The sequence below is a fragment of the Megascapheus bottae genome, chromosome 6, assembly GCF_031878675.1.
Source record: "Megascapheus bottae isolate mThoBot1 chromosome 6, mThoBot2.hap1, whole genome shotgun sequence".
NCBI classification, from domain to species: domain Eukaryota; kingdom Metazoa; phylum Chordata; class Mammalia; order Rodentia; family Geomyidae; genus Megascapheus; species Megascapheus bottae.
This window is the reverse complement of record NC_143514.1, coordinates 84,366,873-84,392,303: the sequence shown is the minus strand read 5'-3', so window position 1 is coordinate 84,392,303 and position 25,431 is coordinate 84,366,873. Positions and strand designations below refer to the sequence as shown.

General features: G+C 52.7%; 1 protein-coding gene and 1 long non-coding RNA gene across 2 annotated transcripts; both read right to left on the bottom strand.

The window, feature by feature from the left end:
* Positions 1 to 436: 436 nt before the first annotated feature.
* Positions 437 to 9,737, bottom strand: C6H1orf159 (chromosome 6 C1orf159 homolog). The gene is made up of 9 exons (XM_090336048.1): positions 9,661 to 9,737; positions 9,322 to 9,430; positions 6,996 to 7,062; positions 4,050 to 4,145; positions 3,689 to 3,754; positions 2,280 to 2,414; positions 1,448 to 1,473; positions 1,325 to 1,355; positions 437 to 908 (listed from the first exon to the last, which is right to left on the bottom strand). Exons 2-9 carry the CDS (start codon positions 9,391 to 9,393, stop codon positions 811 to 813), a joined length of 591 nt encoding a protein of 196 aa, XP_090192174.1. The 5' UTR covers positions 9,394 to 9,430; positions 9,661 to 9,737; the 3' UTR covers positions 437 to 810.
* A 4,377-nt stretch (positions 9,738 to 14,114) lies between these two features.
* LOC150062657 (uncharacterized) lies at positions 14,115 to 20,012 on the bottom strand. The gene is made up of 3 exons (XR_016536028.1): positions 19,614 to 20,012; positions 15,984 to 16,073; positions 14,115 to 14,774 (listed from the first exon to the last, which is right to left on the bottom strand). It is a non-coding gene; the product is annotated as an uncharacterized LOC150062657 (long non-coding RNA).
* Between the last annotated feature and the right edge of the window lie 5,419 nt (positions 20,013 to 25,431).

The window sequence follows — 25,431 nt, the reverse complement described above, 5'->3', positions numbered from 1 at the left end:
CCTGAACCCTTGATGCCACACAACTGGCTGACTCAAGTCTGGGAGAGCAAGCTTTATCAGTACCAACAATGGTATAAACAGCAAATGCTAAACACTAACAGGCATCACAAAGCTAAGGATATGGGGCCTCTCCTGGCAGCCTGGGGCCACAGTTAACAGGACCATAAGGGCAAACACAGCCTCCCAGACCCAGCAAGCCCAGCAACATGAAGGGTCCAGACACGGAAGTCTGACTGTGGGCATCTGGTTGGGTGTCGCCTGGCTGGGCTGTGTCCATGAGGCTCAGAAGACTGTGTCATGGGGTCAGAAGACTGAAGGTTTCTGGACTTTTCCTGCACAATGAATTTCTGCTTAAGACAAACAAGCAAACAACGCAGCTCCTCAAAACACCCCAGCCTGGGGGTCTGAGGGTTCTGTGGCTGATCTGGGGGCCTCTGGTGCTGGTTCCTAAACTGTGACTTCTTCACTGGCTAGGCTTTGGCCTCCCCCCCTCTTAGAGGGGTCTGTTGGTGGCATGGACTCCAGAAGGTGAACCCCAGCCTCTCTCCAGAGGCTGTGTGGGGCTCAGCCATTTGGCTCAGGTCTGTGTTTCAGCTGTAGCTGCTAAGACCTCTTGTGTTTCCAATCAGGGGCCTAGCTCCCCACAAACCTTTCCCCCAAGCCCCACAGCGTGAGGAGGATGGCGGGACCTCAGGGGTCTGGGGACAGGTTCCCTCCGTCTCTGGAAGCCTATTCTGGCCTGTTCCAAAAGCCATAGGCAACATTGGCCGAACCCACTGCTCCAGGATGGAGTCTTGGCTGCCCTCCAGGTTAGACGTTGCTGATGCGGGCCTCTACTGCAGAGAAGGCAGAGGGGTCACTGGATCTTTCTGGGGGCCGCTCGCGTCTGACGTATCGTGGCTTCCTCACTGAAACGGTCAGAAACAGGCTGGGTCAGAGCTGGGGACAGCTCAGGTCCTGGCCAGCACCAGAGGACCTTATGGGTCTGTTTACTTGACCAAGAAGAAGGAAAATGCCCCTTCCCCTGTACCCCTATTTCTGCGGAGGCCTGGGAAGCCCAGCTGTTTTCTGTCAGATCCCCTGGGCCCAGTGCCTTCCCTTGGATTGGGATCTGGCTATCCGTAAAGACAAAGGCACAGGTCATGCCCACATTTTGCACTGTACCACCACAAAAGACAGGACTACACATATACTCTGGAACCCATGAACTGAAAGGCCTGTGCAGATATGATGAAGATGTCCTGGATTAACCAGGTAGGCATAAATCGGAGGTCCTCTTAGACACTGACAAACAACCCCACAGGATGCGTGACACTGCTTTTACCTGAAGATTGTGGCGGGGGAATCATTGCAGCCTTAAAGAGAGAAAAGCAGAATGAGAACACGGGTGAGCCTGGCACAGACACATGCAGGCTTGCAGCTCACCCAGCCAGCCAGGGTTACTTACGGCTTCACCAGGCTGCAGGACAGGGGCTGGGGAGGAAGAAAACGGCTATTACCCTGAAGTTCTGCAGTCATAGCTGCCCTGGGTGGGGTCTAGAGGGTGGGCAGAGGCTGTACCCAGGTCCAGACTAGCCGTACAACCCCACCTCCGCCTAGTGGTACCCTCAGCTTGGCTAGCTGCTCTGCTCTATCTCCCACATGCAGGCCCCAAGTAATGGGCCCAGCCATAGCCACTCACGACAGCAGCACTGGAAGGTACCCAGCACTGGCTGAGGGTGAACAGAGCACTCCATTGGGGTGGGGGGGGTAGGAGAGACACTGCACAGAATTGAGAACCACCCCTCTCTATCTTCCAAAAGGGCTGCTTTCCTCCAAGGCCTTTAGTCCAGCCTCATCTGCCAGGAGAGCAGGGTGGGGGAAGGGATTCCCTACACGCGTTAGCCTCAGGAACACCCAGAGCTGTAGAAAAGGGCCCAGCTGGCTTCTCTGTCCTCAGTCTCCTGGGCTTTAGAAGCCCACAGACCACCAGGTTGAAGAGGGAGCAGGCGTGGGATCTAGTTAGTGGACAGCTGGAAGCATCCCATGCCAGGCAGGTACCAGCGAGGTGACCCTGGAGAGTCATCCTGCTGTTGGCTGGGACCCCAAGCTGCAGGGGCCCCGCCTCAGACACTTAGCTATAGTAGTCTTTGGAGGTACCACGTATTGGCTTAGGGGTTGTGTGTCCGGGGGGAGGGGGAGAGGGCTCACTGTGCCTAATCTGTGACTTCTAGATTCAACCCCCCTAGGTAGGGATGAACTCTGACCAGAGCTGGAGTCTTGGCCAAGGGTGGAAATACCTCTGTCTTTTCTGTAGAAGACCCTGGGGAGCTTGCTGGAACGCTTGAGGTAGAAGAAACCAGCCACAGAGAGAATGAGGCCTGCGCTGATGAGAAATGTCCCCAGGAAAAGGGAGGCTGCCACGTAAGTTCCTCCTGTAAGCAAACCAGTGGCTGCTAGGAGCAAACCTAGGTCATGGAGAACAGGGTACCTAGAGAGTCTCGCTGACCCCCAAGGCCCACAACTCCCCAAACAGGGTTGGCCACAGGCTGGGATGGGGGCTTAGCAGTAGGGTTAGTAAGCCTAACCATGGGGCAGGAGACAGTTCACACCCACTTCCGGCCTGGACGAACCCAGGATTCAGAAGCACGAGGTCATGATTCCTGTGTGACAACCCACAGACTTCTCGGCACTTCTGTGGGGTTGGAACCTCCTCCTGGCAGCAGGGGAACAAGAGGTCTTCCCACACCTCACCTTTGCAACACCTGAAGTTGCCCCTGCCCATTTCTACTTGCGGAGGTCAGGGCAGGCTGGTGGACAGTGACGACTGACTGGGGAGATGCCTTTCTCACTGAGACATACCACACTTGTGAACACATGCTGTCAGGAGACCAGGGACCTCTACACACTGACATAAGCTTGAACTTCAATGCTCTGTGCAATGCTTCTCAGGACTGGGCCAGAGGCCTCCCTGGAATCAAGTGCACTTTCTGGGGAGAGGAAGGCAGGCCTTTTCAGAATAGCACTCTGGGCCCAAGACCTGGGTCCAGCACTGTGTGGAAGGACAAGGGTCTGGGTAAGGTGGCCCCCACTGTGACTGGGTGACCTCAGTAGAGGCAGCCAAGGCCTGGAGCTGGGTTCCACCCCCCCAACTCTGTGTCTCCTTGGCCTGTACTCCATCTCTTTTCACCGAGCCATTCTCCCTTACCCCAGCCATACCACTCGGAGGGTCACACCCATCTCCAGGGCCCACATTCCACTCTAGGTACACCCCAAGCTCCTCATTCTGGGCTTGCTGGTCAGGGAGACATGTCCATCTAGTAATGGGGCTGTGAACTCCACTGAGGCCAGGCCCTACAAACCACCGGGGATGGCTCAGGGTGACCTCTAATCCCCAGAGATCCTGAAGGGGCTCAAATCACCGAAGCTAGTGTCCACAGGACGCAGAGGCCAACCTGCAGCCCTTCTGAGACCAGAAACTAGCCAGCCCCATGACATGGCAACATACACTCCAATCAAGCCAAATGATCCCAGGCATAGGGGCCACTAGACTCTGCCTGCCATCCCATGACCGTGGCCCCTGTCATATATAAGTCCCTGCGGAATCTTCCCTGGATATACCCTACTGTGGTCAACACTGGCACCAGCTGTAACTCACGAACCCCAGACCCAGGCAGAAGCCCAGCCCTGACCCGGCGAGCTGACTTACCCAGATGTGGCCGCCCAGATGTCCCTGTGCTCCTGTTCATGGGGAGATGTGCTCCCTGGCCAGTGACTGTGGGAGAGCAGAATGGAGTGGGGGCCTGGGCTGTGCCAGGAACCTCAAAGAGGAGCCCCACACACTGCCTAAAGGGACATCTCACACGGGAGATGAGAGCAAGTGACTGACCACCTGGTGAGCAGCCTTCACCCACAGCCGTCCCTAGGAGAGCACTCAGGAAGAGCTCTTGGGCAGGGTGGGCTCCTACTATGCAGGGACAAGGACAGAAACCCTTAGTTTCACCCAGGCTGAGATGAGGACCCCTGTGAGGCACAGGGCAGTTGGGAGAGGCAGCTGGATGGAGACATACAGCTTCTGCACTCGGAGCTGTTGTAGGCTACGAGGGTCCCATTCTGGCATCGGACACAGCTGGCACTCCCGTCTGCATTCCAGTGCCTGTAGCAGCCTGCACCAAGAGGAGATGGTATTTCTCAGCCAGCACAAGTCCAGGCCATCCCATCATCTCCCGGGAGTTTCTCTGTATCACTTAGTAAGGTAACCCCACTTAAGACCATCAACATGCTCTGCAAGTTTGGATGGAACAGACTCAAATTCCAGAAAAAGAAACTCAAGAGGAAGCAGATCAAGCCCTCACCTGGGTTCTTGCGGCTAACACTAAGGTGGTGATGTCTTAGAAGGCTATTCAAAGTCTTATGACAGAAATTAAAATGAACAGGTGCCATGTGGGGCCTGGCTTCTGCCTCCTCCCACCATGGCCTCGTCCACCACAGCCTTGTCCAGGACCAATGTCTCCAGGGCACAATGAAGCTACCCTGGCTCAGCCCAGCAGGAGAGGTATGAACATCCATCCATCCATTACCTCTTCACTCTCCTCTGGGGTTTGTCTTCCCAGGAGCAAGCTGTATTCCAGGCTGGCATTACCTCCTGAGCTCACCCTCACTCTGCCTAGACACTGGCAGCAGCCAGCTCTGCTGGCCATACTTGAAGACAGCTGTCTTCTAACTGGGTAGGGCATCCTGAAGACCAGGAAATTACCTTTACTTTTGTTTTTAATGTTTAAATGCATGACTCCAAGCTTGCTAGGCAGGGAGTCCACTACGTGAGTTATAACTCCAGTCCTCTGTGTCCTGGTAATTATTTATTTATTTAGCCAGTCCCAGGACTTGAACTCAGGGCCTGAGTGCTGTCCTCGGGCTTTCATCACGACAAGAGCTCTACCACGTGAGCCACCGCACCACTTTCAGCTTCTTTTCCTCAGTAGAGGAATTGAACCCAGGGCTTCATGCATTCTACCACTAGGCCAAGCTCCCGGCCCCTGTCCTAGTTATATTTTAGATAGAGTCTTACTTTTGGCTTGAGCTTTATCCCCCCATTCTCAACCATGTCCAGCTTTTGGTTGAAATGGGTCTTGACAACTTTTTGTCTGAGCTTGGTTGGACTCAAACTGTGATCCTCCCGTCTGTTTCCTAAGTTGCTGAGCCACAATCTCCTAGCTAACATCTATACTTCTTTCCAGCATCCTCAACATTTTCCCAGCACACAATGGCTGGCAGATTCCAGCAACATACGTGTTGACTGCAGGTGCCGAAAGCCTGTGCTGAACATTGGGCAGCAACGGGGGTTGAACCACAGGCCTGCTTCGTAATGAATGTTATATTTAATCCAAGCAAGCAGGCTACAGGAAGCTGAAGGCCTTTTTTTTTTTTTCTTTTTTTTTTTTTTTTTTTGCCAGTCCTGGGCTTGAGCTCAGGGCCTGAGCACTGTCCTTGGACTTTCTCAAGGCTAGAGCTCTAGCCCTTGAGCCTCAGCACCACTTCTGGCTTTTTTCTATGTATGTGGTACCGAGGAATCGAACCCGGGTCTTCATGCATGCTAGGCAAGCATTTTAACCACTAGGCCAAACTCCCGGCCCCAGCTGAAGGCCTTTCTTTAGTGACATAAGCAGCCCACTGACATGAATGCTGTCGGTGTATGGCACTGGCCCACAGTTCTCACATGCTGTGGGCAAACACGTGACGCAGGCAGCAAGTCTAACCCCTTAGTTCTATTAGATGGAGGTTGCCTGCTCCAATAGTCATAAGGCAAGCCCCAGGCCTCATACTCCGGCTTAGTTCTTCTCTGCAGGGCATTATGAGGCATCAAGGAACTCATGAAGGTGTGCATTATCTAAGTCTCTGCCCAGTAGGTAGGTCTAGATATGGGGTTCATGGCACAAAACAGTACCAGCCTTCCCACTGGCTCCCTGTGCCAGGAAGCAACTGGACTATGGCAGCACCGCTGTAGTGCTGTGGCTGCATGCAGACAGGCAGTGGCTCTGTAGGTCTGTGGGGCTCTTATGGAGGGGGCAGGGGGCGGCTCCGTAGGTCTACTGGGCTCCTGGACCTCTTCACAAAGCCATTGCTACCCGGCATCTGTTGTGAACCTCCGCTGTTCACAGGCTCTTGCCCTTTGCTGGCAGCATGTCAGCAAAGGTGCCTGCACCCTTGATCGTGTCTGTGGCTGGTTTGCACCCCATCAGGCACTGGCTATTCCTGCTACCACAGAGGAATCCAGAGGAACGAGCTCTGGAAGCCTGTTCTGACGTTAGGTCAGAGGGCTGTGGTTCAAGATCCTTGGCATCCTTTCACTTCCTCTGCCCTTTCTCAGAAGCCAAGCCTTCCTGCACATACCACACCCGCTTTCACATCTTGGCCACCCACAGAGGCACCTAGCCAGTGTTCTGGGTACCTGCTCCTTTCTGAGTGGAGAACAGTGCGGAATATCAGTCCCATCCTGATGAAACCCGCCAGCCTCAGAACAGGGGGAAGTGGGTAGTCCTGGGAGTTTGTTTGGGTCCTCCTCCCTTTAGCTGTCTCCAAAAGCTTCTCCCACCAGCCCTGACCTCCAATTTCTAGTTGTCTCCAGGCAGTCCAGTCTGCATGACTTCCTAAAATCTTCCATAGTCTTACCCCTGGCACAGTGACATTGGGGCAACAACACTTTTGGCCTCTACCTTTAAATGCCAGTAACATACAACTACTTCCCCCCACCCCAGCTATAAAGACCTAAACCACCTCCAGTGGTTCAGGACATCCTGGGGTCAGGGTCAGGATGCCCAGAAGAGAAGCCTCTCCTGTTACACCCCAAGCCAGACCTCCTCTGAACTTCAACTCCTCCTAGTACCCCTGCCTGTGCTGCCTCCCAGTCCTTCTGGCCCAGGTTGTCCTTATCATTTGCAAATGAGCAGGGGGGGGGCACGCTGTGGACTGGTGGCTTGATAACTAGTCTGGAGTCTGCTCTTCACACTGTGGCTTACCTGGGCCACACAAGCTTGCGCCTGAGCAGGTGGTATTGACCTCCATGCAACACTCCAGCTGCTGGACCTGGAGGGAAGATGGTGATGAGATGGAAGCTTGTGCCAAGGAAGCACTGATTACTGTGGTGGTGTACCCTCAGCTCTGCTTCCTTCCTTCCTGTGTCATATGACACGGTCCCAACTGGGCCAGGAGCTGGTGAAGACTCCTGCCTCGCCCTGCTGGAACCCTTGGTGTGGACAGACCCCAAGAAAATCTCAACCTTGAAAAGATCACAGTGCAAGGGAGGCTGACGAGGGATGTTGACATGGGTAGGGCTGTTTCTTCTTGGGGCTATTCCTGTAAGCCCTGGACCCTGGACTACAGTCCTATCACAGCACATGAGTCACTGTCCCCATTCTCCTCCCATGGACAACTGGGGCTGTGCCATGTAGGGCATGTGTCCATGAGTATTTGATAACTGAATAAACCACCAAGCATGGAGCCAAGCTGTGTGTGGGTGTATACCACACCAGACATCCACGCCTCATCCCGTGTGTGTGTGTGCACATGTGTGTGTGAGAATTGGCCTGAAAGTCCGAGCCTTAGGCAGCCTAGGCTGTTGACACTGGGAATACATCGCCCCATAATACAGCACTGTGGCACAAGACACAGAAGGGGGTCTCCAACCTTCCCACACCATGTGCCTCCAGGAAGGCCAAGGCCCAGGTACACAGGTACCTTGCCTGAGCCCAGGAAAGGAGGGCCTTTGTGTCTGAAGACACAGGGCATTAAGAATATGAACTGGCTGGCCCTTCAAGGTCCCACGTTCATGACCATGCAATCACACCTCCTGTCTGCTCTTACTTTTTCAGAAAGGGCCTTCTTCTCCAAATTGAGCACAAACACACAGGTGTACATTTCTTTGGAACTCCATTTCCTATGAAGGCTTCTAGGTCACACAAAACTTAAACTTGCTATTTTTCATGTTAATAAGTTCCTTAGTCATGAATTTATGATGGCTGCAAAAAAGTATGTCCTTGCTTACACAGGACAGGTAAGGTGTCCTGCTCCATCCACAGCGGTTCTGCATTTGTGGGGTCTTTTCCATCTGTCCCTCAAAGCCTTGCTGTGGGGGTATCTAGAGACCTTTCTCCATGTAGCCTCCAGCCTCCAACTCTCACCTTGTAGGTCACAGGCAGATAGGGTGGGGCATTCCAACCAGTGAAACTATTCGTATTAGTCACCTACTAAAAGGTCCCCCTGTTAACCCTATTGCTGTACATACTGGAATCTCCTTCATGGGGAAAGGTCACGTCTTTCTAATCCATGACAAAACCCAAGTGCACTGGAAGGCCCACACCAACTGTCCAGTCTGTAATCCTAACTAGGGGTTCATTATCCCCCAAAGTACTTCCCAATGTCCTGAGGATCTTCTGACATTCCAAAGGCATCACCAGTTGAGGTCTGCAGCTTATTCCCAAAGAAAGGAGCTGGCCAGACCAGTGACTCACACCCTTGACCACATGCTACATGCAGCGTCCATGTATGAAGTGCTGCACTGACCTTAGGGCAGGCTGGATAAGCCTCAAATGGGAGGGAGGTGCTTCCAGAATGACCTCAGTGCATATGTTCATCACAGCTAGGCTTCTGCTTCTGTTTGGTTTTGTTCTGATTGGTTTGTCTGTTTGAGAAAAGGTCTTATACTGGAACTCAGGCTAGCCTCAACTTTCCCGCAGCCTCCTGCTTGCTGCTGCGACTACAGGCATGCAATTTGCTTGGTATTTCTATTCTGACCTGAGTTTGGTGAACAGTGAGGGGTAACTAAGGAATACAAGAATGAACATCCTACCGTGGGAAGGTTGAAGGACTGCACGGCCCAGCCCTTGCACTAGACTTGGCCAGGAAGATAAAGGTTACTCTCCTGCCACCTCATTTCTGCAGGGCCCTCACCCCAACCTGGCTCAGTGTTCAGAGGTTTTGGCATCATTCCTGCCAGACACAAAGCTCAGGGCACTGCAGTGTCATTGGATTGGCAGAACCACTTCTGGGGAGAGCAAGGGTGATCCACTATAGACATTACAGCTTGTCTGCACAAGCAGCAGGTAGGCAGGCCAGCTCCAGGCTTCAGGCAGTACCAGAGCATGGCTTTCAGAGATCCTCCATCTGCCCCACACCATTTGGCAGAACAGAACAGGCACAGACATCTCTGACCTGGGCTGGGCATGAGTGACTCACAAGGCTAGAGGGAGGGCACCACTGGGGGAAGGGCCTGCTGCCTCTGTGAGGGTTCCAGCTAAACTTCCTGCTGCTGGCCAGACAAGTATGCAACAGACACGATCCACTAACCTTGCTTTCTGTAGACTTGTTGGTGACTCCTACTAGGAGGCCAGCCAGAAGCATGATGTGTCTCAGTGCCATGCGTGAGACTCTGCTGATGAGCTGAGACTAGCAGGGTCTGTGTGAGAGAGGAAGTGCCATGCCAAGAGCTGGGGGTGGTGGAGGTGGAAAAGAACATGGTGGTGAGGGGGAGCTAGGCCCTAGAAGGTAGGGCCTTGACTGAGAAGAGGGTAGGGCCAGGCCCAGTGGGGTGGGGCAAAACCATGTGGGAGGAAAGGACATGGCCCAAACAGAAGGATTTGGGCAGAGGCTAGCCTTCCAGATAGCAGACTGTCAAAGCACCCTTACCTGCACCTCCTGGAGGAGAGCTCCCCAGGTGGTCAGTGATCCACACACCCAGGTCTGCTGAGCCATACAGAGCTCATAAGCCAGTCAGCCACACCCTGTAGGCACATGGTCCCAGGAAGAAGAATCAAGCAGGTTGAGTGAGGTTCATTGCTGGTCACCAAGCAGACAACTTCCAGTAAAGGGCACCCAGAACTGCTGAGGGATGAGTGGTATCTCCTCCAACAGCTGCACATGCAGGGTCCTGGAAGCAAAGCCATTTGTGCCTCTGATATCCAGGGGACAGGTACACATGTCCTAGTAAGGCTCTAATCACATCTTGACACTCACTTGTTCCCTATAGGTCAAGGGGCCACCAGAGACCCTCAGTGGTACAGCGTCTTTACCTGTCAAAACCATGCAAGACCATGGTCTAGAAAAAGGAGAGCTTGCCGGGCACAGTGGCTCACATCTGTAATCCTAGCTACTCAGGAGGCTGAGATCTGAGGATCAAGGTTCAAAGCCAGCCCAGGCACTAAAGAACGTGAGACTCATTTCCTATTAACCACTAGAAAATGGAAAGTGGCGGGGACGGGAGTTTGGCCTAGTGGTTAAGGTGCTTGCCTAGCATGCATGAGGACCTGGGTTCGATTCCTCGGTACCACATACATAGAAAAAAGCCGGAAGTGGTGCTGAGGCTCAAGTGGTAGAGCTCTAGCCTTGAGAAAGTCCAAGGACAGTGCTCAGGCCCTGAGCTCAAGCCCAGGACTGGCAAAAAAAAATAAAAGAAAAAGCTAGAAGCGGCCAGGTCGGTGCCTCATGCCTTGTAACCCTAACTACTCAGGAGGCTGAGATCTGAGGATTACAGTCCAAAGCCAGCCCAGGCACTAAACTCCGTGAGACTCTTAACTCTAATAAACCACTGGAAAACCCGAAGTGGAGCTATGGCTCAAGGGGCAGGGCGGTAGCCTTGAGCTGAAAAACTCAGGGACACCCAGGCCCAGAGTTCAAGCCCCACGACTGACAAAAAAAAAAAAAAAAAAAAAAAAAGCTCAGAGGTACTACTCAGGCCCTGAGTTCAAGCCTTATAACCAAGAAAAAACAATAAAAATAAAAGTCTTATGGGCTTTCCTTCCTGGGCTGGCTTTGAACTGCTATCCTCAGATCTCGGCCTCCCAAAGCTTTCACTTTTTTATTTTTCTGGTCCTTAGGCTTGAACTCTGGGCCTGGACACTGTCCCCGAGCTTATCTCATCAGCTCAAGACAAGCACTCAATCACTTTGGGCCACAGTGCTACTTCTAGTATTCTGGTGCTTAATTGGAGATAAGAGTCTCATGGACTTTTGTGCCTGGGTTTTGAACCACAATCCTCAGTTCTCAGTTCCCTGAGTAGCAGGGATTGCAGGCATGAGCCACCAGCATCAGGCCACTATTTTATTTTTGAACTGGCATACATTTGTAAAAGGAGATTATTTAATTGTGGTATTTCCATACACAATTCACCCTCTTCTAGTTTTTCTGAGAGAGGTTCTTACCATATGTCCAAGCTAGCCTTGAACTCACAATCCTGCTTCCATCTCCTAAGTGCTAGGGTTATAAGTAACACAATCTGGTTATTTGTACAGTTTTTAAACAAATTTCTGTTAACTTACAAGGTCGTAATCACCAATCAGTACCAAATATTCTGACCATGAAATTTACCTCTCAGGAGAGCTGGGAATTTGACCTAGTGGTAGAGTGCTTGCCTAACATGCACAAAGCTCTGGGTTCAATTCCTTGGTACCATATGTACAGAAAAAGCTGGAATGGTGTGGTTCAAGTGGTAGAGCACTAACCTTGAGCTGAAGAACTCAGGCACACTGCCTCAGCCCAGAGTTCAAGCCACCCTACTGACAAAAAAAAAAAAAAAGAAGTGGGGTGGCTCATGCCTGTAATCCTAGCTACTCAGGAGGCTGAGATCTGAGGATCAAGGTTCAAAGCCAGCCCGGGCATAAAAGAACCTGAGACTCTATCTCCAATTAATCTCTAGAAAACAGGAGGTAGGTTTAACTCAAGGGTAGGGCAGCAGCCTTGAGCTGAAGTACTCAGGGACAGAACCCAGGCCCAGGGGTAAGGTGGTAGCCTTGAGCTGAAGAGCTCAGAAACAGTGCCAGGCCAAGTTCAAGCCCCATGACCTACCTACACACACACACACACACACACACACACACACACACACACACACACACAAAGAAAGAAAAGAAATAAGAAATGTACTTCTCAGAAGACCTTTTACTTGACAAAGTAGTGATGGCATGAAGCAGCAGACCCTGGGGTGACCTGGTACAGAGGACACCTTTCACAGCACAGGTCCCTAGTTCACCTCCAGGTGGAGTCACAGAAGAACAGAGATATTTCAGGTTCAGGCTGGAGAAGAGGAACTGAACTCCTGGTCTAGGGCAGGAGGACAACTGCCCCTTGGGGAGAGGACTACGTGGCCCATGAGGATGAGAGTCCAGGAGAACATAGTCTGTCTTACCAATCACTTCATGTTACATTCAGGCCAGTGCTTTCAGCAAAGTGACCATATTGCATGAATGGGAGGTGGTTAGCCCTGTAGGATGTTTTTTTTTCTTTGGGAGTGGGGTGAAGTTCTCAGGCTTGAACTTGGGACCTGAGCACTGTCCCTAAGCTTCTTTTTGCTCAATGCTAGCACTCTAACACTTGAGCCACAGTGCCACTTCTGGCCTTTTCTGTGTATGTGGTATTGAGGACCTGAACCCAGGACTTTATGCAAGCTAGGTGGGCACTCTACCACTAAGCCACATTCCCAGCACTGTAGGACAATCTCCCTCCCCACATCCACCACAAATCATAGGGCTTGAACTCTGGGCCTAGGCCCTGTCCTTAGACAGATTTTGCTCAAGGCTAGTGCTCTGCCAGTTGAGCCATAGTTCCACTTCTAGATTTTTCTGTGTATGTGGTACTGAGAACTGAACCCAGGGCTTTGTGCATGTTGGCAAGCACTCTACCACGAGACCATACTCCTGGCCGTGGTATACGTACTCTGTTTTGTTTGCCAGTCCTGAGGCTTGAACTCAGAGCATTTTCCTTGAGCCTTCCTTCGCAAAGCCAGTGCTTTACCACTTGAGCCACAACACCACTTCCAGCATTGTCTGTGTATGTGGTGTCAAGGAATCGAACCTAGGGTTTCATGAATGCCAAGCAAGCACTCTACCCCTAGGCCATACTCCTGGCCCCGTGCATGTGTTTTCCTGAAAGAGTTTCACACATCCATTCATAAAAATGAATGCTGCCACATTTTAAAAACAAAAAATCATCAAAGGAATCATCTGATGTGTACGTGTGTGTGTGTGTACACATCTCAGTCCTAAGGCTTGAACTTGGGGTGCTGTCTCTGCGCTTTTCTGCTTAAGGCTAGTACTCTATGCCACAGCTCTACTTCTGGCTTTTTTTTGGTGATTAATTGGAGATAATAGTCTCACAGACATTCCTGCCTGGGTGAGCTTCCAACCAAGATCCTCAGATGTCAGCCTCCCGAATAGCTAGGATTACAGAAGTGAGCCACTAGTGCCTGCATCATTTAACGTGTGTTTTTTGTTTGTTTTGTTTTGTTTTGTTTTTGGTTAGTAGTGGGACTTGAACTCTGGGCCTGGGTGCTGGTGCTGTCCCTGAGCTCTTGAGCTCAAGGCTACTGCCCTACTCCTTGAGCCACAGCACTACTTCCGGTTTTGTAGTGATTAACTGGAGATAAGTCTCATAGACTTCAGTGCCCACGCTGGCTTTGAACCTGGAGCCTCAGATCTCAGCCTCCTGAGTAGCTAGGATTACAGGTGTGAGCCACTATGCCTGTCTTCATTTGATTTTTTAAGAGACTAAGTCTACAGCAAACTAAAAGACAAAAAAATTAAGACAATTTACATTTTTTAACTTATCAAGTGGATCCTAAATTAAATAAATCTGCTATTACTCTAAGACATCATTTTTGTAAAACAGAAATGTTGATTTCCAAGCCATACTCTGCTCACTATATTGTAGCCCAAAGGAGAATTAATCCTTGCCTCTGAAACTTAATAAAGATATTTTTCTACCAGGCTAGATGCAGATTCCCAGACCAAAGCAGTCTGTGATCTGTAATATGTGAAATAACTCAGTGTCCAACTGAGATAGCTACTCAAAAGGCTAAAGCAGGAGGGCTGCTTGAACCCAGGATTTGATGCCAGCCTGGGCCACACAGGGACTCCAACCACTAAAAAAAGAGACCTTTGTGTTGAGACCATGTGTGAAGCTACATTTCCTGGTATGCCCTGACCTCTGACTCAGAAAGTTTGACTAGCACAAGCACGTTGGGACTGTGATTAAGTACCATTTATTAGCTAAACATTTTGGAGCTGCTGGGTCCTGACACAAGGCTTTCCATTGGATACTTAACACTATGAACACAAGATCTGAAGTTTCAATGAACATTAAATCCATGGACTAGTCTTTCTCCCCAATTCTAGCTTCTATAGTACCGAGCTGGCAGAGCTGTGTACTGGTCCACTCCCTGTTTTCTCCTGCCACTTGGTCTTCCCACAGCTTCAGGAAATTCTGGACGAGGTGCTGTTTTCACTCCAGCCAACTTTGGCAGCTCCACCGTAGCCCGGACATCCGCGAAGGACTGTCCACCCTCCCCGGCCTGATGTTTCCATTCCAGTAGCTTCTTAGGGAGACACTTGAGACACAGGGGCATTCTCTGGTACTGGCTTTCCAGTTAAGGAGAGAGGGTGTTTATGAAGTATCCTGGGTAAAGGATTTGGAGTGAAAGCACTGCAGGACTTCGAAATCGTTGTGAAGTTCATAATCTACCACTATCTTCAAGCAATCATAGGCTTCCAGTAGATGTAACTGTCTGGTCCTGCAGCACACAGTGTGGCAGAGGACAGGGTATATTGATATAAAGCACATCTCTACTGTTAGCTGACAGTGCTGCCCTAAGCCAAGGAACTTGTGTCTACCATCTTACAGTCATATGCCACCACTGCACCTGGCAAGCTCTGGAGTGCTCCAGAGCTCTTATTCTCCAAATGAGTTGAGGTTGTTCTGTGTGACATTCTTCTGCAGGGATTCTTCTGGGAATTGGCTAGATGGTTCTTAATCTTTGGATAAGCAAAATCTATTTTAGCCACACAATAGAATCAGTCTTCCATGAAAGAGAAGAATTTACCCAGACACTGCTGCTGTCTGGTCCCAGACTGCTCAGATCCCAGAGGTGGCTGTCTTCTTTTTGTAGACAGATCGGGAGGTGCCATCCACCCTCACAGCTTCCCCTTTCTTTAGTTAACTTCTCCTTGGTAAAGTGTGAAATCCTCTTAGCAACACACTCATGTCACAGCTGAGCCAACTTTTTAGCTACAAGATGTAATCAAACCTCATCTTTCTTTTTGTCTATTTAAACTGCTCATCAGATACCATTTTCCTGTGTGCCTTGGGGAAACTCCCTTTCTCAAAGCTAGGGACCCTTCCACTGATTCTCTGCCATTTAGGCACTATTTGCATACAACAAATCACCCTCATTTAAAACTTACCGAGTCAGGGATGGGAATGTGACCGTGCCTATTGTACATGAAGACCTGGGTTTGAGTCCTCAGCACCATATAAACAGAAAAAGTTAGATGTGGTGCTCTGGCTCAAGTGGTTGAGTGATAACCTTGAGCAAAAGAAGCTCAGAGACAGTGCTTGGACCCTGAGGTTAAGCCCCAGGATTGGCCAAAAAAAAAAAAAAAAAAAAAGTACCTGAGTCAGGACACACCATGAAGGATGTGGCAGCCCTCTGAGAGCAATTTTTCCTCAACCTTTGGTCTCAGGTATCCACTGAGCTGGTCTTGTCACTATAAAGCAATCTCTGTGTTTTCTAGAATTTCATATAAATGGAATTCACAATATGAACACCTTGATGCCTGATTCCTTTCATTCAGCCTAATGATGTTTTAGATGCACTGTTCCTGGTATGCTGTGTGGCTATACCTCATTACCATCACCCATTACCTGCTGATGGGTCCCTGAGCTGATTCCAGGTTTTAGTTATTGTGGGAAAAGCTGCTATAGGTATGCAGCCTTGAACATATATGTATGTGGGTATGTACTTTCATTTCTCTTGTGTAGATTAGATTACAATGGTTCAATCACAAGGAGACATATGCTTAATTTTCTGTGAAGCTGCCATATTTTTGTTTGTTTGAAGTGGTAGTAGTGGGTTTGAAATCAGGGCCTCCTTGAGCCATGCCTCCAGTCCTGTTTTTCACTGGAATGTTTAGGATGGGGTCTCACTTCCCTCCCTGAGTGCACCTGAAACACAATTTACCTACTTTAGGCTTCTTGCTGGATAGTAGATGCTTGCCACCAGGTCCAGCTTCCCTTTGTGGAGGTGGGAGTCTCACAGGCTTTTCTGCTTAGGCCTAGAAACAAGAAACCCACTCAGCAATAGGTTGAGAAGGAGGTCTCACAAAGTTCTCTGCCCAGGCTGTCCTTGAACCACAATCCTCTGGATCTCAGTCTCCCAAATAGCAATGTAAGAGACAAATTAAATGATGCTTTTCTTGGTCCTGTGAATTAACTAAATGCTAGGCACTCTAAACTCCTCCAACTATGCATCTGTGTCCTTTGATCTGAGCTATTCTCTGTTGTAGTCCCTTCACCATTACATCAGTGTCCAGAATACAGGATTCACCAACAAGTATCTTATAACATCTTCTTATCTTGAAGAGAACAGCCAAAAGCTACAGACTGCCACCAGGCTTGCCAGGCCTGCAGAGTCGAATACTAAGCTAATGGCTAGGCAACCAGGCCATACCTGTTTTAACTATACATACCTTTCTCGCCCCCCTTCTCCCAATCTAACATAAGACCAATGTCTACACCCCTGAAGTTGCCTGATGATGTACTGCCCATTGTGGCTACCATGTAATACATCTTTTTTCTGCCTACATTGTGTCTTTTTATTTGGCATTTGGAGCAAATGGTCAGATCTAACATAGGACTCCTGGATTTTAGGCCTGGAGTCTGAAAACCCAGTTACTGGCATGAAGCACCACTGCCTGACAGAAGCTGCTGTTTTCCACAGTAGTGATACCTTTAGCTTTTCTACCAGCAGAGCAGGAAAACTCGGCTGTTTTACACCGTTGCCAACACTTGGGAATTGACTAGTGGGTGTGCTGCAGTATCTCCTTATAATGTGCATGAATGATAGTCATCATCTCTTCACGTCTTTGTCAACATTTCTAAGTCTCCTTCAGTGAGATGTTTGTCCGTATCTTTTGTCTGTCTTAATAGGATTGTCTTCCTATTGAATTGTGGTACTTTATATATTCTTCATTTTCTCCCATCCTACCACTTTTCTTTTCATTTTAGTTTTCTCTTTCCTTTTGCTTTTTGAGACAAGGCCCTGCTATGTACCCAGGCTGGGCTTGAATGTGCAATTTTCCTGCTTCAGCTTCCCCGTGGTAGAATTACAGAATGTGCCACCACATGGGTATCTTTAGGACAGCAAATGTTTCAATGTTTACTTTTTCCTTTATAGTTCTTACTTCTTGTGACCTAAGAACTAATTGCCTTGATCTCAGGTGGCTCATAGTTTTATTTCTTCTTCCTCCTCCTCCTCCTTTTTTGGGGGGTCATGGGCTTGAACTCGGCCTGGGTGCTATCCCTGAGCTCTTCAACTCAAGGCTACCGTCCTACCCTTGAGCCAAGCCCCACTTCCCATTTTCTAGAGGTTAACTGGAGAATAGAGTCTCAGGTTCTTTTGTGCCCGGGCTGGCTTTGAACCTTGATTCTCAGATGTCAATCTCCTGAGTAGCTAGGATTTCAGGCGTGAGCCACCAGCACCCAGCTATAGTATTCTTTTTTTTTTCCTAAGTATGTGGTACTGAGGAATTGAACCCAGGTCTTCGTGCGTGCTAGGCAAGCACTCTACCACTAGGCCAAACTCCCTGCCCTATAGTATTCTTTTAAAAAGTAACTTAGTTAACTTTTTTCAGTTACTTTTGTACATAGTACAAAGGTAAACTTTCATTTTCTCCATCTTCAGTTTTTACTTTTTTTTCCATGTTGAATTATCTAGATACCTTTGTTAAAAATCAGTTAGCTAGGGCTGCGAGTTTGGCCTAGTGGTAGAGTGCTTGCCTAGCATGCACGAAGACGGGGTTTGATTCATTGGTACCACATACGTGGAAAAAAAGCCAGAAATGGTGCTGAGGCTCAAGTAGTAGAGCTCTAGCCTTGAGAAGGTCCAAGGACAGTGCTCAGGCCCTGAGCTCAAGCCCAGGACTGGGAAAAAAAAAACAAAAAAACAGCTGTAGAATGGGAGGGGTCTGCTTATGGACTTTCATTCTGTTCCATTCATCTACATCAGGGCCTTTGTCAAGCTCTCACTGTTTGAAGTTGTAAGTGGTGCTTAACAGAAGTCTTAGATCCTGCTTTCCGTAGTAGCTTTGGCAGTTCTAAGTCATATATATTCATATTTGAGAGACACCTTCCAACGTCTACAAAAATGTCTTGCTGGAATTGACTCAGACAACTCAGCAATGTTGAGTTTAACATGCTATAAACATGCTATTTCGTTTCTTTACATCATCCTTCATACTTTACATCATCTTCCATTTCTCATGGCAAAGTTCTGAATTTTCACCAAAGAGGTCTTACACATCTTTTGTTAAACATATTACAATGTTTTGAAATTACTGTAAATACAAAAGAATTTCTGTATAAATACCTATGACTGCTACTTCTGAATAGTCTGCTGCTAATGTATAACAGAAGAGTTAATTAATGCAGGACAGAAGTGATGAAAGGTGTCATACAATATCTGGAGTTAGATGTCTATTGTCCGATAGCATTTCCTACTTTGCTGAGATTTTGTTTTTTTTTTCCCTTTTTTCTCAAGATTATTTTTTTTTTCTAGTCCTGGGGCTTGAACTCATGGCCTAGACACTGTCCTTGGGCTTTTTCAAGGTAGTACTCTACCACCTGAGCCACAAGCACCACTTCCAGCTTTTGTGTGTGTGTATATGGTATTGAGGAATCAAACCCAAGGCTTTATGCGTGCTAGGCAAGCACCCTACCACTCGGCCATGCTCCCAGGTCTCAGGAAAGGATTCTAAAAGCTCTGAATGCTTTCTCTGATATCTTCTGGAGTGGTCTACTGGTCAGGAGCCAGCACTTTTTTTTTTTTTTCCTAGTCCTGGGGCCTGGGCACTGTCCCTCAAGGCTAGCACTCTGCCACTGGAGCCACAGCACCACGTCCAGCTTTTTCTGCCTATGAGCTCAGGGCTTCGTGCTTGCTAGGCGAGCACTCTACTGCTAGGCCACACTCCCAGCCCCTCTGTCCTCCTTGTACCCTTGCTGCTTATGAATGTCTTATGACGTCTCTGGCTGTCGTGTCAAACTCTTAAGACAGGACCTTGTCCATAGCCCACACTGGCCTAAGCCTGGATGCTTCTGCCTCCACCTCTCTAGAGTGCCACTTACTTGTCACTTATTTACTGCCAGTGCTGGGGCTTGGTCTCAAAGCCCGTCCTCTACCCTGAGCCACAGCACCCCGTCCAGGGACGGAGCCCAGGGCTTCCCGCCGGCCAGGCGAGCACCCCGCCCCCCGGCCGGCGCCCGCGCACGCGCAGCCGAGCCCACCTCGTCCCGTGGCCCGGGACCGAGCGGTGCGGCTCCCTCCGGATCTGCGGGGGGAGGCGGCCCTCGGGGAAGCCCGGCGGGAAGCACATCCACGCCGCGCGAGCTTCACGGCGAGCGGCTCTCCGCCGGGAAACCCGCCCGTGGGCCGGGCCACGGGGAAGCGTCCCGGCGGCGCGGCCGCTCCCCGCCCGCCCGTCCATCCCGCCGCGCCTCCCGCGGAACGCGGCCAAAGCGCCCACGAGGGCGCCGTCCCGCCGGGCATCCCGTGCCGGCGGCCTCGGCGCCCGGCCCCTCCGGCCCCAGCCTCCACTCACCCCGCGCGCCGTGAATTCTTCTTTCGTAACCCCCGCTCTGCGGGCGGCCGCACTCGCTCTCTGGGACTTGTAGTCTCGTGAGCACTCCGGTCCGGGCGCCGTGCCCAGGCATAAACTACAACTCCCGGCGGCCCCACCAGGGGGCTCCCCGTCCTCCCCCGCAGGAGGCACTCGGGACTCTCGCGAGGCCGAAGAAGCGCGAAGGCGATGCATTCTGGGAAATGTAGTCCGCCTCGGCCTGTCTTCTGACGATGGAAAGTGGAAGAGGACTCCGTTCTCCAGGATCCCTCGTGGCGGCCGTCGTGGGTGTGGCCGGGGTAGGGACGCGGGCGCTGGGAGACAAAGGTGTGGGGTCGGGGCCGGGCCACACGCGCTCCCTCCGGCCCAGAGCCGAGTGATTTCCGGGGCGGAGCCCTGGGCGGAGCCTTTCCCCTCACCGAACCGCGTCCGGGGCCCGAAAGGGGCCCTGCAGGCCAGGGGAGCCGGCGCCCGCCTCCCAGAGCCCGCCCGGCCCCCCACGCCCCTGCCCGGCCCCCCCACGCCCCCGCCCGGCCTCGCCAGGCCCGGCCCTCCCTCCCGCCCCTCCCAGCACCGAGGGCCCATGGCGGGACGCAGTGTTGTGAGAAAACCTGTGGAGTTGTGGGAGCCCTGGAGCAAAGGCGCCTCGCACGCCATAAGATTTCCAGCCCCGGATGGGGAGGCGCGGGAGACTCAGACGTCCTCCCCCCCCGGTGGAGAGGAGCGGTCCAGACGGAGGGGGCCAAGGCGCGCACCCCCAGAGCCAGGCCTCGGGGTTCGGGTGTGCCCGGGGCACGGACGAGGCACCCCCAGAGCCAGGCCTCGGGGTTCGGGTGTGCCCGGGGCACGGACGAGGCACCCCCAGAGCCAGGCCTCGGGGTTCGGGTGTGCCCGGGGCACGGACGAGGCACCCCCAGAGCCAGGCCTCGGGGTTCGGGTGTGCCCGGGGCACGGACGAGGCACCCCCAGAGCCAGGCCTCGGGGTTCGGGTGTGCCCGGGGGTACGGACGAGGCACCCCCAGAGCCAGGCCTCGGCCTCAGGGTTCGGGTGTGCTCGGGGCACGGACGAGGCACCCCCAGAGCCAGGCCTCGGGGTTCGGGTGTGCCCGGGGGTACGGACGAGGCACCCCCAGAGCCAGGCCTCAGCCTCAGGGTTTGGGTGTGCCCGGGGGTACGGACGAGGCACCCCCAGAGCCAGGCCTCGGGGTTCGGGTGTGCCCGGGGCACGGACGAGGCACCCCCAGAGCCAGGCCTCGGCCTCGGGGTTCGGGTGTGCCCGGGGCACGGACGAGGCACCCCCAGAGCCAGGCCTCGGGGTTCGGGTGTGCCCGGGGGTACGGACGAGGCACCCCCAGAGCCAGGCCTCGGCCTCAGGGTTCGGGTGTGCTCGGGGCACGGACGAGGCACCCCCAGAGCCAGGCCTCGGGGTTCGGGTGTGCCCGGGGGTACGGACGAGGCACCCCCAGAGCCAGGCCTCAGCCTCAGGGTTTGGGTGTGCCCGGGGGTACGGACGAGGCACCCCCAGAGCCAGGCCTCAGCCTCGGGGTTCGGGTGTGCCCGGGGGTACGGACGAGGCACCCCCAGAGCCAGGCCTCGGCCTCGGGGTTCAGGTGTGCCCGGGGTACGGACGAGGCACCCCCAGAGCCAGGCCTCGGCCTCGGGGTTCGGGTGTGCCCGGGGGTACGGACGAGGCACCCCCAGAGCCAGGCCTCGGGGTTCGGGTGTGTCCGGGGCACGGATGAGGCACCCCCAGAGCCAGGCCTCGGGGTTCGGGTGTGCCCGGGGCACGGACGAGGCACCCCCAGAGCCAGGCCTCGGCCTCGGGGTTCGGGTATGCCCGGGGCACGGACGAGGCACCCCCAGAGCCAGGCCTCGGGGTTCGGGTGTGCCCGGGGGTACGGACGAGGCACCCCCAGAGCCAGGCCTCGGCCTCAGGGTTCGGGTGTGCTCGGGGCACGGACGAGGCACCCCCAGAGCCAGGCCTCGGGGTTCGGGTGTGCCCGGGGGTACGGACGAGGCACCCCCAGAGCCAGGCCTCAGCCTCAGGGTTCGGGTGTGCCCGGGGGTACGGACGAGGCACCCCCAGAGCCAGGCCTCGGCCTCGGGGTTCGGGTGTGCCCGGGGGTACGGACGAGGCACCCCCAGAGCCAGGCCTCAGCCTCGGGGTTCGGGTGTGCCCGGGGGTACGGACGAGGCACCCCCAGAGCCAGGCCTCGGCCTCGGGGTTCGGGTGTGCCCGGGGGTACGGACGAGGCACCCCCAGAGCCAGGCCTCGGCCTCGGGGTTCGGGTGTGCCCGGGGGTACGGACGAGGCACCCCCAGAGCCAGGCCTCGGCCTCGGGGTTCGGGTGTGCCCGGGGCACGGACGAGGCACCCCCAGAGCCAGGCCTCGGGGTTCGGGTGTGCCCGGGGCACGGACGAGGCACCCCCAGAGCCAGGCCTCGGCCTCGGGGTTCGGGTGTGCCCGGGGCACGGACGAGGCACCCCCAGAGCCAGGCCTCGGGGTTCGGGTGTGCCCGGGGCACGGACGAGACACCCCCAGAGCCAGGCCTCGGCCTCGGGGTTCGGGTGTGCCCGGGGCACGGACGAGGTACCCCCAGAGCCAGGCCTCGGCCTCGGGGTTCAGGTGTGACCGGGGTACGGAAGAGGCACTGGAAACGCAGACACAGCTACCTAGACACAAAAGTGTGCACCTCTAGAGACAAACCCCGCCTCGGTTCAGTTATGTTGTAAAATCTAAGTGCCAGCGACTGTGCGTGGAGATTCCCTTCTTGATGCTTGTTGGTTAAATCTGAAACATTTGAAATATGATGTAAAAATCTATTAATAAATTCTAAAAGAAAAGGAAATGATCCAGTGGGTGCTAGGCTTGTGGTCAGTGTAGACTGCTCGCCAAGCACTTACAAGACCCTGGTTTGACGCCCCGACACATGCAGAAATCCTAAACTAACAATTTCTGTTAAAACAGCACTATCCCTGAGCTTCTTTGCTCAAGGCTGGCAAACCTGTACTACTTGAGTCACACTTCCACGTCTGACTTTCTTTTCTTTCTTCTTCTTCTTCTGTGTGTGTGTGTGTGGTTAATTGGAGATACATAGTGTCACAGATTTTCCTATATAGGCAGGCTTTGAATAGTGGTCCTCAGATTTCAGCCTCTGACGTAACTAGGATTATAGGCTTGAGCTACCAGCCCCTAATTTACTTTTATGACTTTTTTTTTTTTGCCAGTCCTGGGCTTGGGCTCAGCGCTTGAGCACTGTCCCTGGATTTTTTTCTCAAGGCTAGAGCTCTACCACTTGAGCCACAGCACCACTTCAGGCTTTTTTGCTACATATGTGGTACCGAGGAATTGAACCCAGGTCTTTGTGTATGCTAGGCAAGCACTCTACCACTAGGCCACACTCCCAGCCCTAGTTTAGGAAGATTTTTGTTATTCAAGATATTTAAAGAGAAATTAAGACCTTACTTTCATAAATACAATTAAAATTTTTGAAGGTCAGTTAATGGCATGGAGATATGTCACTGAAGAAGATACACAGATGGCAAATAAACGACAAAACATGTTGTGTCATCAAACACTGGGAGGTGTTCCTTAAGAGCAGAGTAATGTCCCTATTCAAAGTGAAGTCAGAAACAGTGACAGTTGGGCTGGAGTTTGGCCTAGTGGTAGAGTGCTTGCCTAGCATACACGAAGACCTGGGTTCAATTCCTCGGTACTACCTACAAAGGAAAAAGCCAGAAATGGTGCTGTGGCTCAAGTGGTAGAGCTCTAGCCTTGAGAAAGCTCAAGGACAGTGCTCAGGCCCTGAGTCCAAGGTCCAGGACTGGCAAAAAAGAAAAAAAAATAGTGACAATTGCATATTCTGCCAAGGGTTAGAGGAGCAAGCATGGGCATATAGTTGGTGAGGGTGCCATAGTGGTGCCATCCTGGAGACCCCGACCAGAGGAATGACAAACGACATCATGAGAAACTCGAATCTGCTGATCATAGCAGCTGTATTTGTATCAGCCCAGATCTGCAAATAAACAACCACACCATCCTTCCATCTCTTGACTGAGGCAGCCTCCCTAGAGAACACCACACCACGTGAAAGAAACAGCCATGCCGTGAACCTAACAGGGTTGAGACCAAGATGATGGGCCAGCGTGGGGGAGGGGGAGACCCTCCTAGGAATAAAGGGGTTGTGTGGGAGGTGCCGGAGGCTAACGAGTGATAAGACGATCTGGGCCCATATGCAGCAGGTGCACATGGCTTCTTGATAGTGATACTGGACTCCGCGATAGCTGTGCCGATGGGAATGGGTGAGGTCTGGGGATCTGGGGATGGAGTTCCCTGAGGCTGTCTGCTCCAATCTGCCAAGGCTTCTGTCCTTTGTCCTACAATAAAGCTATCTGAACCACATTCAGCACATTTGCTGAATCAGAAAGGAAATTGAGATAGAGCACTGATACAGCTTCTTGGGAGAAACACAGACGATAGCTCAGTTGAGTGATCACCAGAACCCATCCCGCTGGGGTCCTTGGGGAAAGTGGCAGAGCTGATTCTTTGTCACCTGAGGAAGGCAAGTCTCCAGGGAAGTCATGCCCAGGCTCGCCAGCTTCGAGCTCCTCACAGGGATGCAATTACCTGCACTTTGTTCCCAAGAGTTGCTCTTCCTGGCAGCCTGGCACCTCTGTCTCCAGGAAGAAGCTCTGCGGCTTCCCGGGAAGGTACCTCAGGGTCAGCTTGCTGGGCCAAAGCTGGCAGTGGCTGGCCCCCCAGGGCACATGGAGCCCTCGGCCCAGGCCCAGACTTCTCTGATTCAGTCAGTGTCCAAAGCACCTTGTCTAGGTCCCATCTGCAGGGCATATCAGCCTCCTGCCCACCGGGGAGGCGCAGGTGAGAGTCAGCCAGTCCTCAGCAGGAGCTGCTGGGGGAGGCTCAATTACCCGCAGGTGATCGCTGTAATAGTAGGAGGCTCTAATTGTTGTGTTTACCTCCCACCTCCTCCTCCCCAGGCCCTTTTCCTGGGCTGGAGATGTCAGGTGCCATGTCCTCTGCAGAGCTAGCCAGCCCTGTATTGTCTGTCTAGGTCACAGAAGCAAGGGGCCTAGGTGGGCTGTGGCCATCACAAGTCTCTGCCAAATCCTACCTTTAGATACCCATGCCATGCATTAGTAACTCCCAGGCCTAGGTGGGGTGAGGCATCAAATAGAACCTGCTCTGCAATTGGGACTGGGGATGGACACCCCAGAGCCCCAGGAGCTAGGGCTGTGAGGACACAGAATAGACGCAGCTGGGCTGGCTAGGTGATACATTTTCATGGGTGAAGAGGCCACATGGGGAGGGCCGGGAGAGCTCTGCATAAGGGCCATGGAGCCTCACCGCCTCCGTTCCTCCCTTGGCTGTGTTGCAGGCTCTGTGCTCTGTTTGCAAGGAAACCACCATCATGTGGTCTGGGGGTCTGGAACTTTGGAGAAACAAGAGCTCTGCCACGCAAGGGAGGCCTGGCTTCTCCAGGAGACAGGCCGGTGATGCTCATCAAGCCCTGAAAGATTCAGGATGGCCCTCCTGGTAGGCTGGAGGCCCCCTTGGGCTCCCACACCTGGCTGGAGCAAGAGGCCACCTGGGCTGCCACAGTCCCCACCAGTGGCTACTGTAGGACCTACATGGCACCTACATGAGTCCTCCTCTGACCTAGGCTTCTTCCACCCCAGCTCAGGACTAGGAACAGAAGCTGAGGCACCCCGTGTTCCCTGGTCTCTGGGATGACAGCTTCCTGAGCCAGCCTGCAGGGGGCATCCGTCTCCACCAGTGTGC

What these genes read in the sequence shown, in the direction of transcription:
- C6H1orf159 (XM_090336048.1), bottom strand. Translation starts at nt 9,393, where the DNA reads ATGGCACTGAGACACATCATGCTTCTGGCTGGCCTCCTAGTAGGAGTC. An exon ending in CGCAAGCTTGTGTGGCCCAG is followed by an intron (nt 4,146 to 6,995) that starts GTAAGCCACAGT and finishes CTCTTGGTGCAG; the next exon opens with GCTGCTACAGGCACTGGAAT. An exon ending in CAGCTCCGAGTGCAGAAGCT is followed by an intron (nt 3,755 to 4,049) that starts GTATGTCTCCAT and finishes GCTCTCCCACAG; the next exon opens with TCACTGGCCAGGGAGCACAT.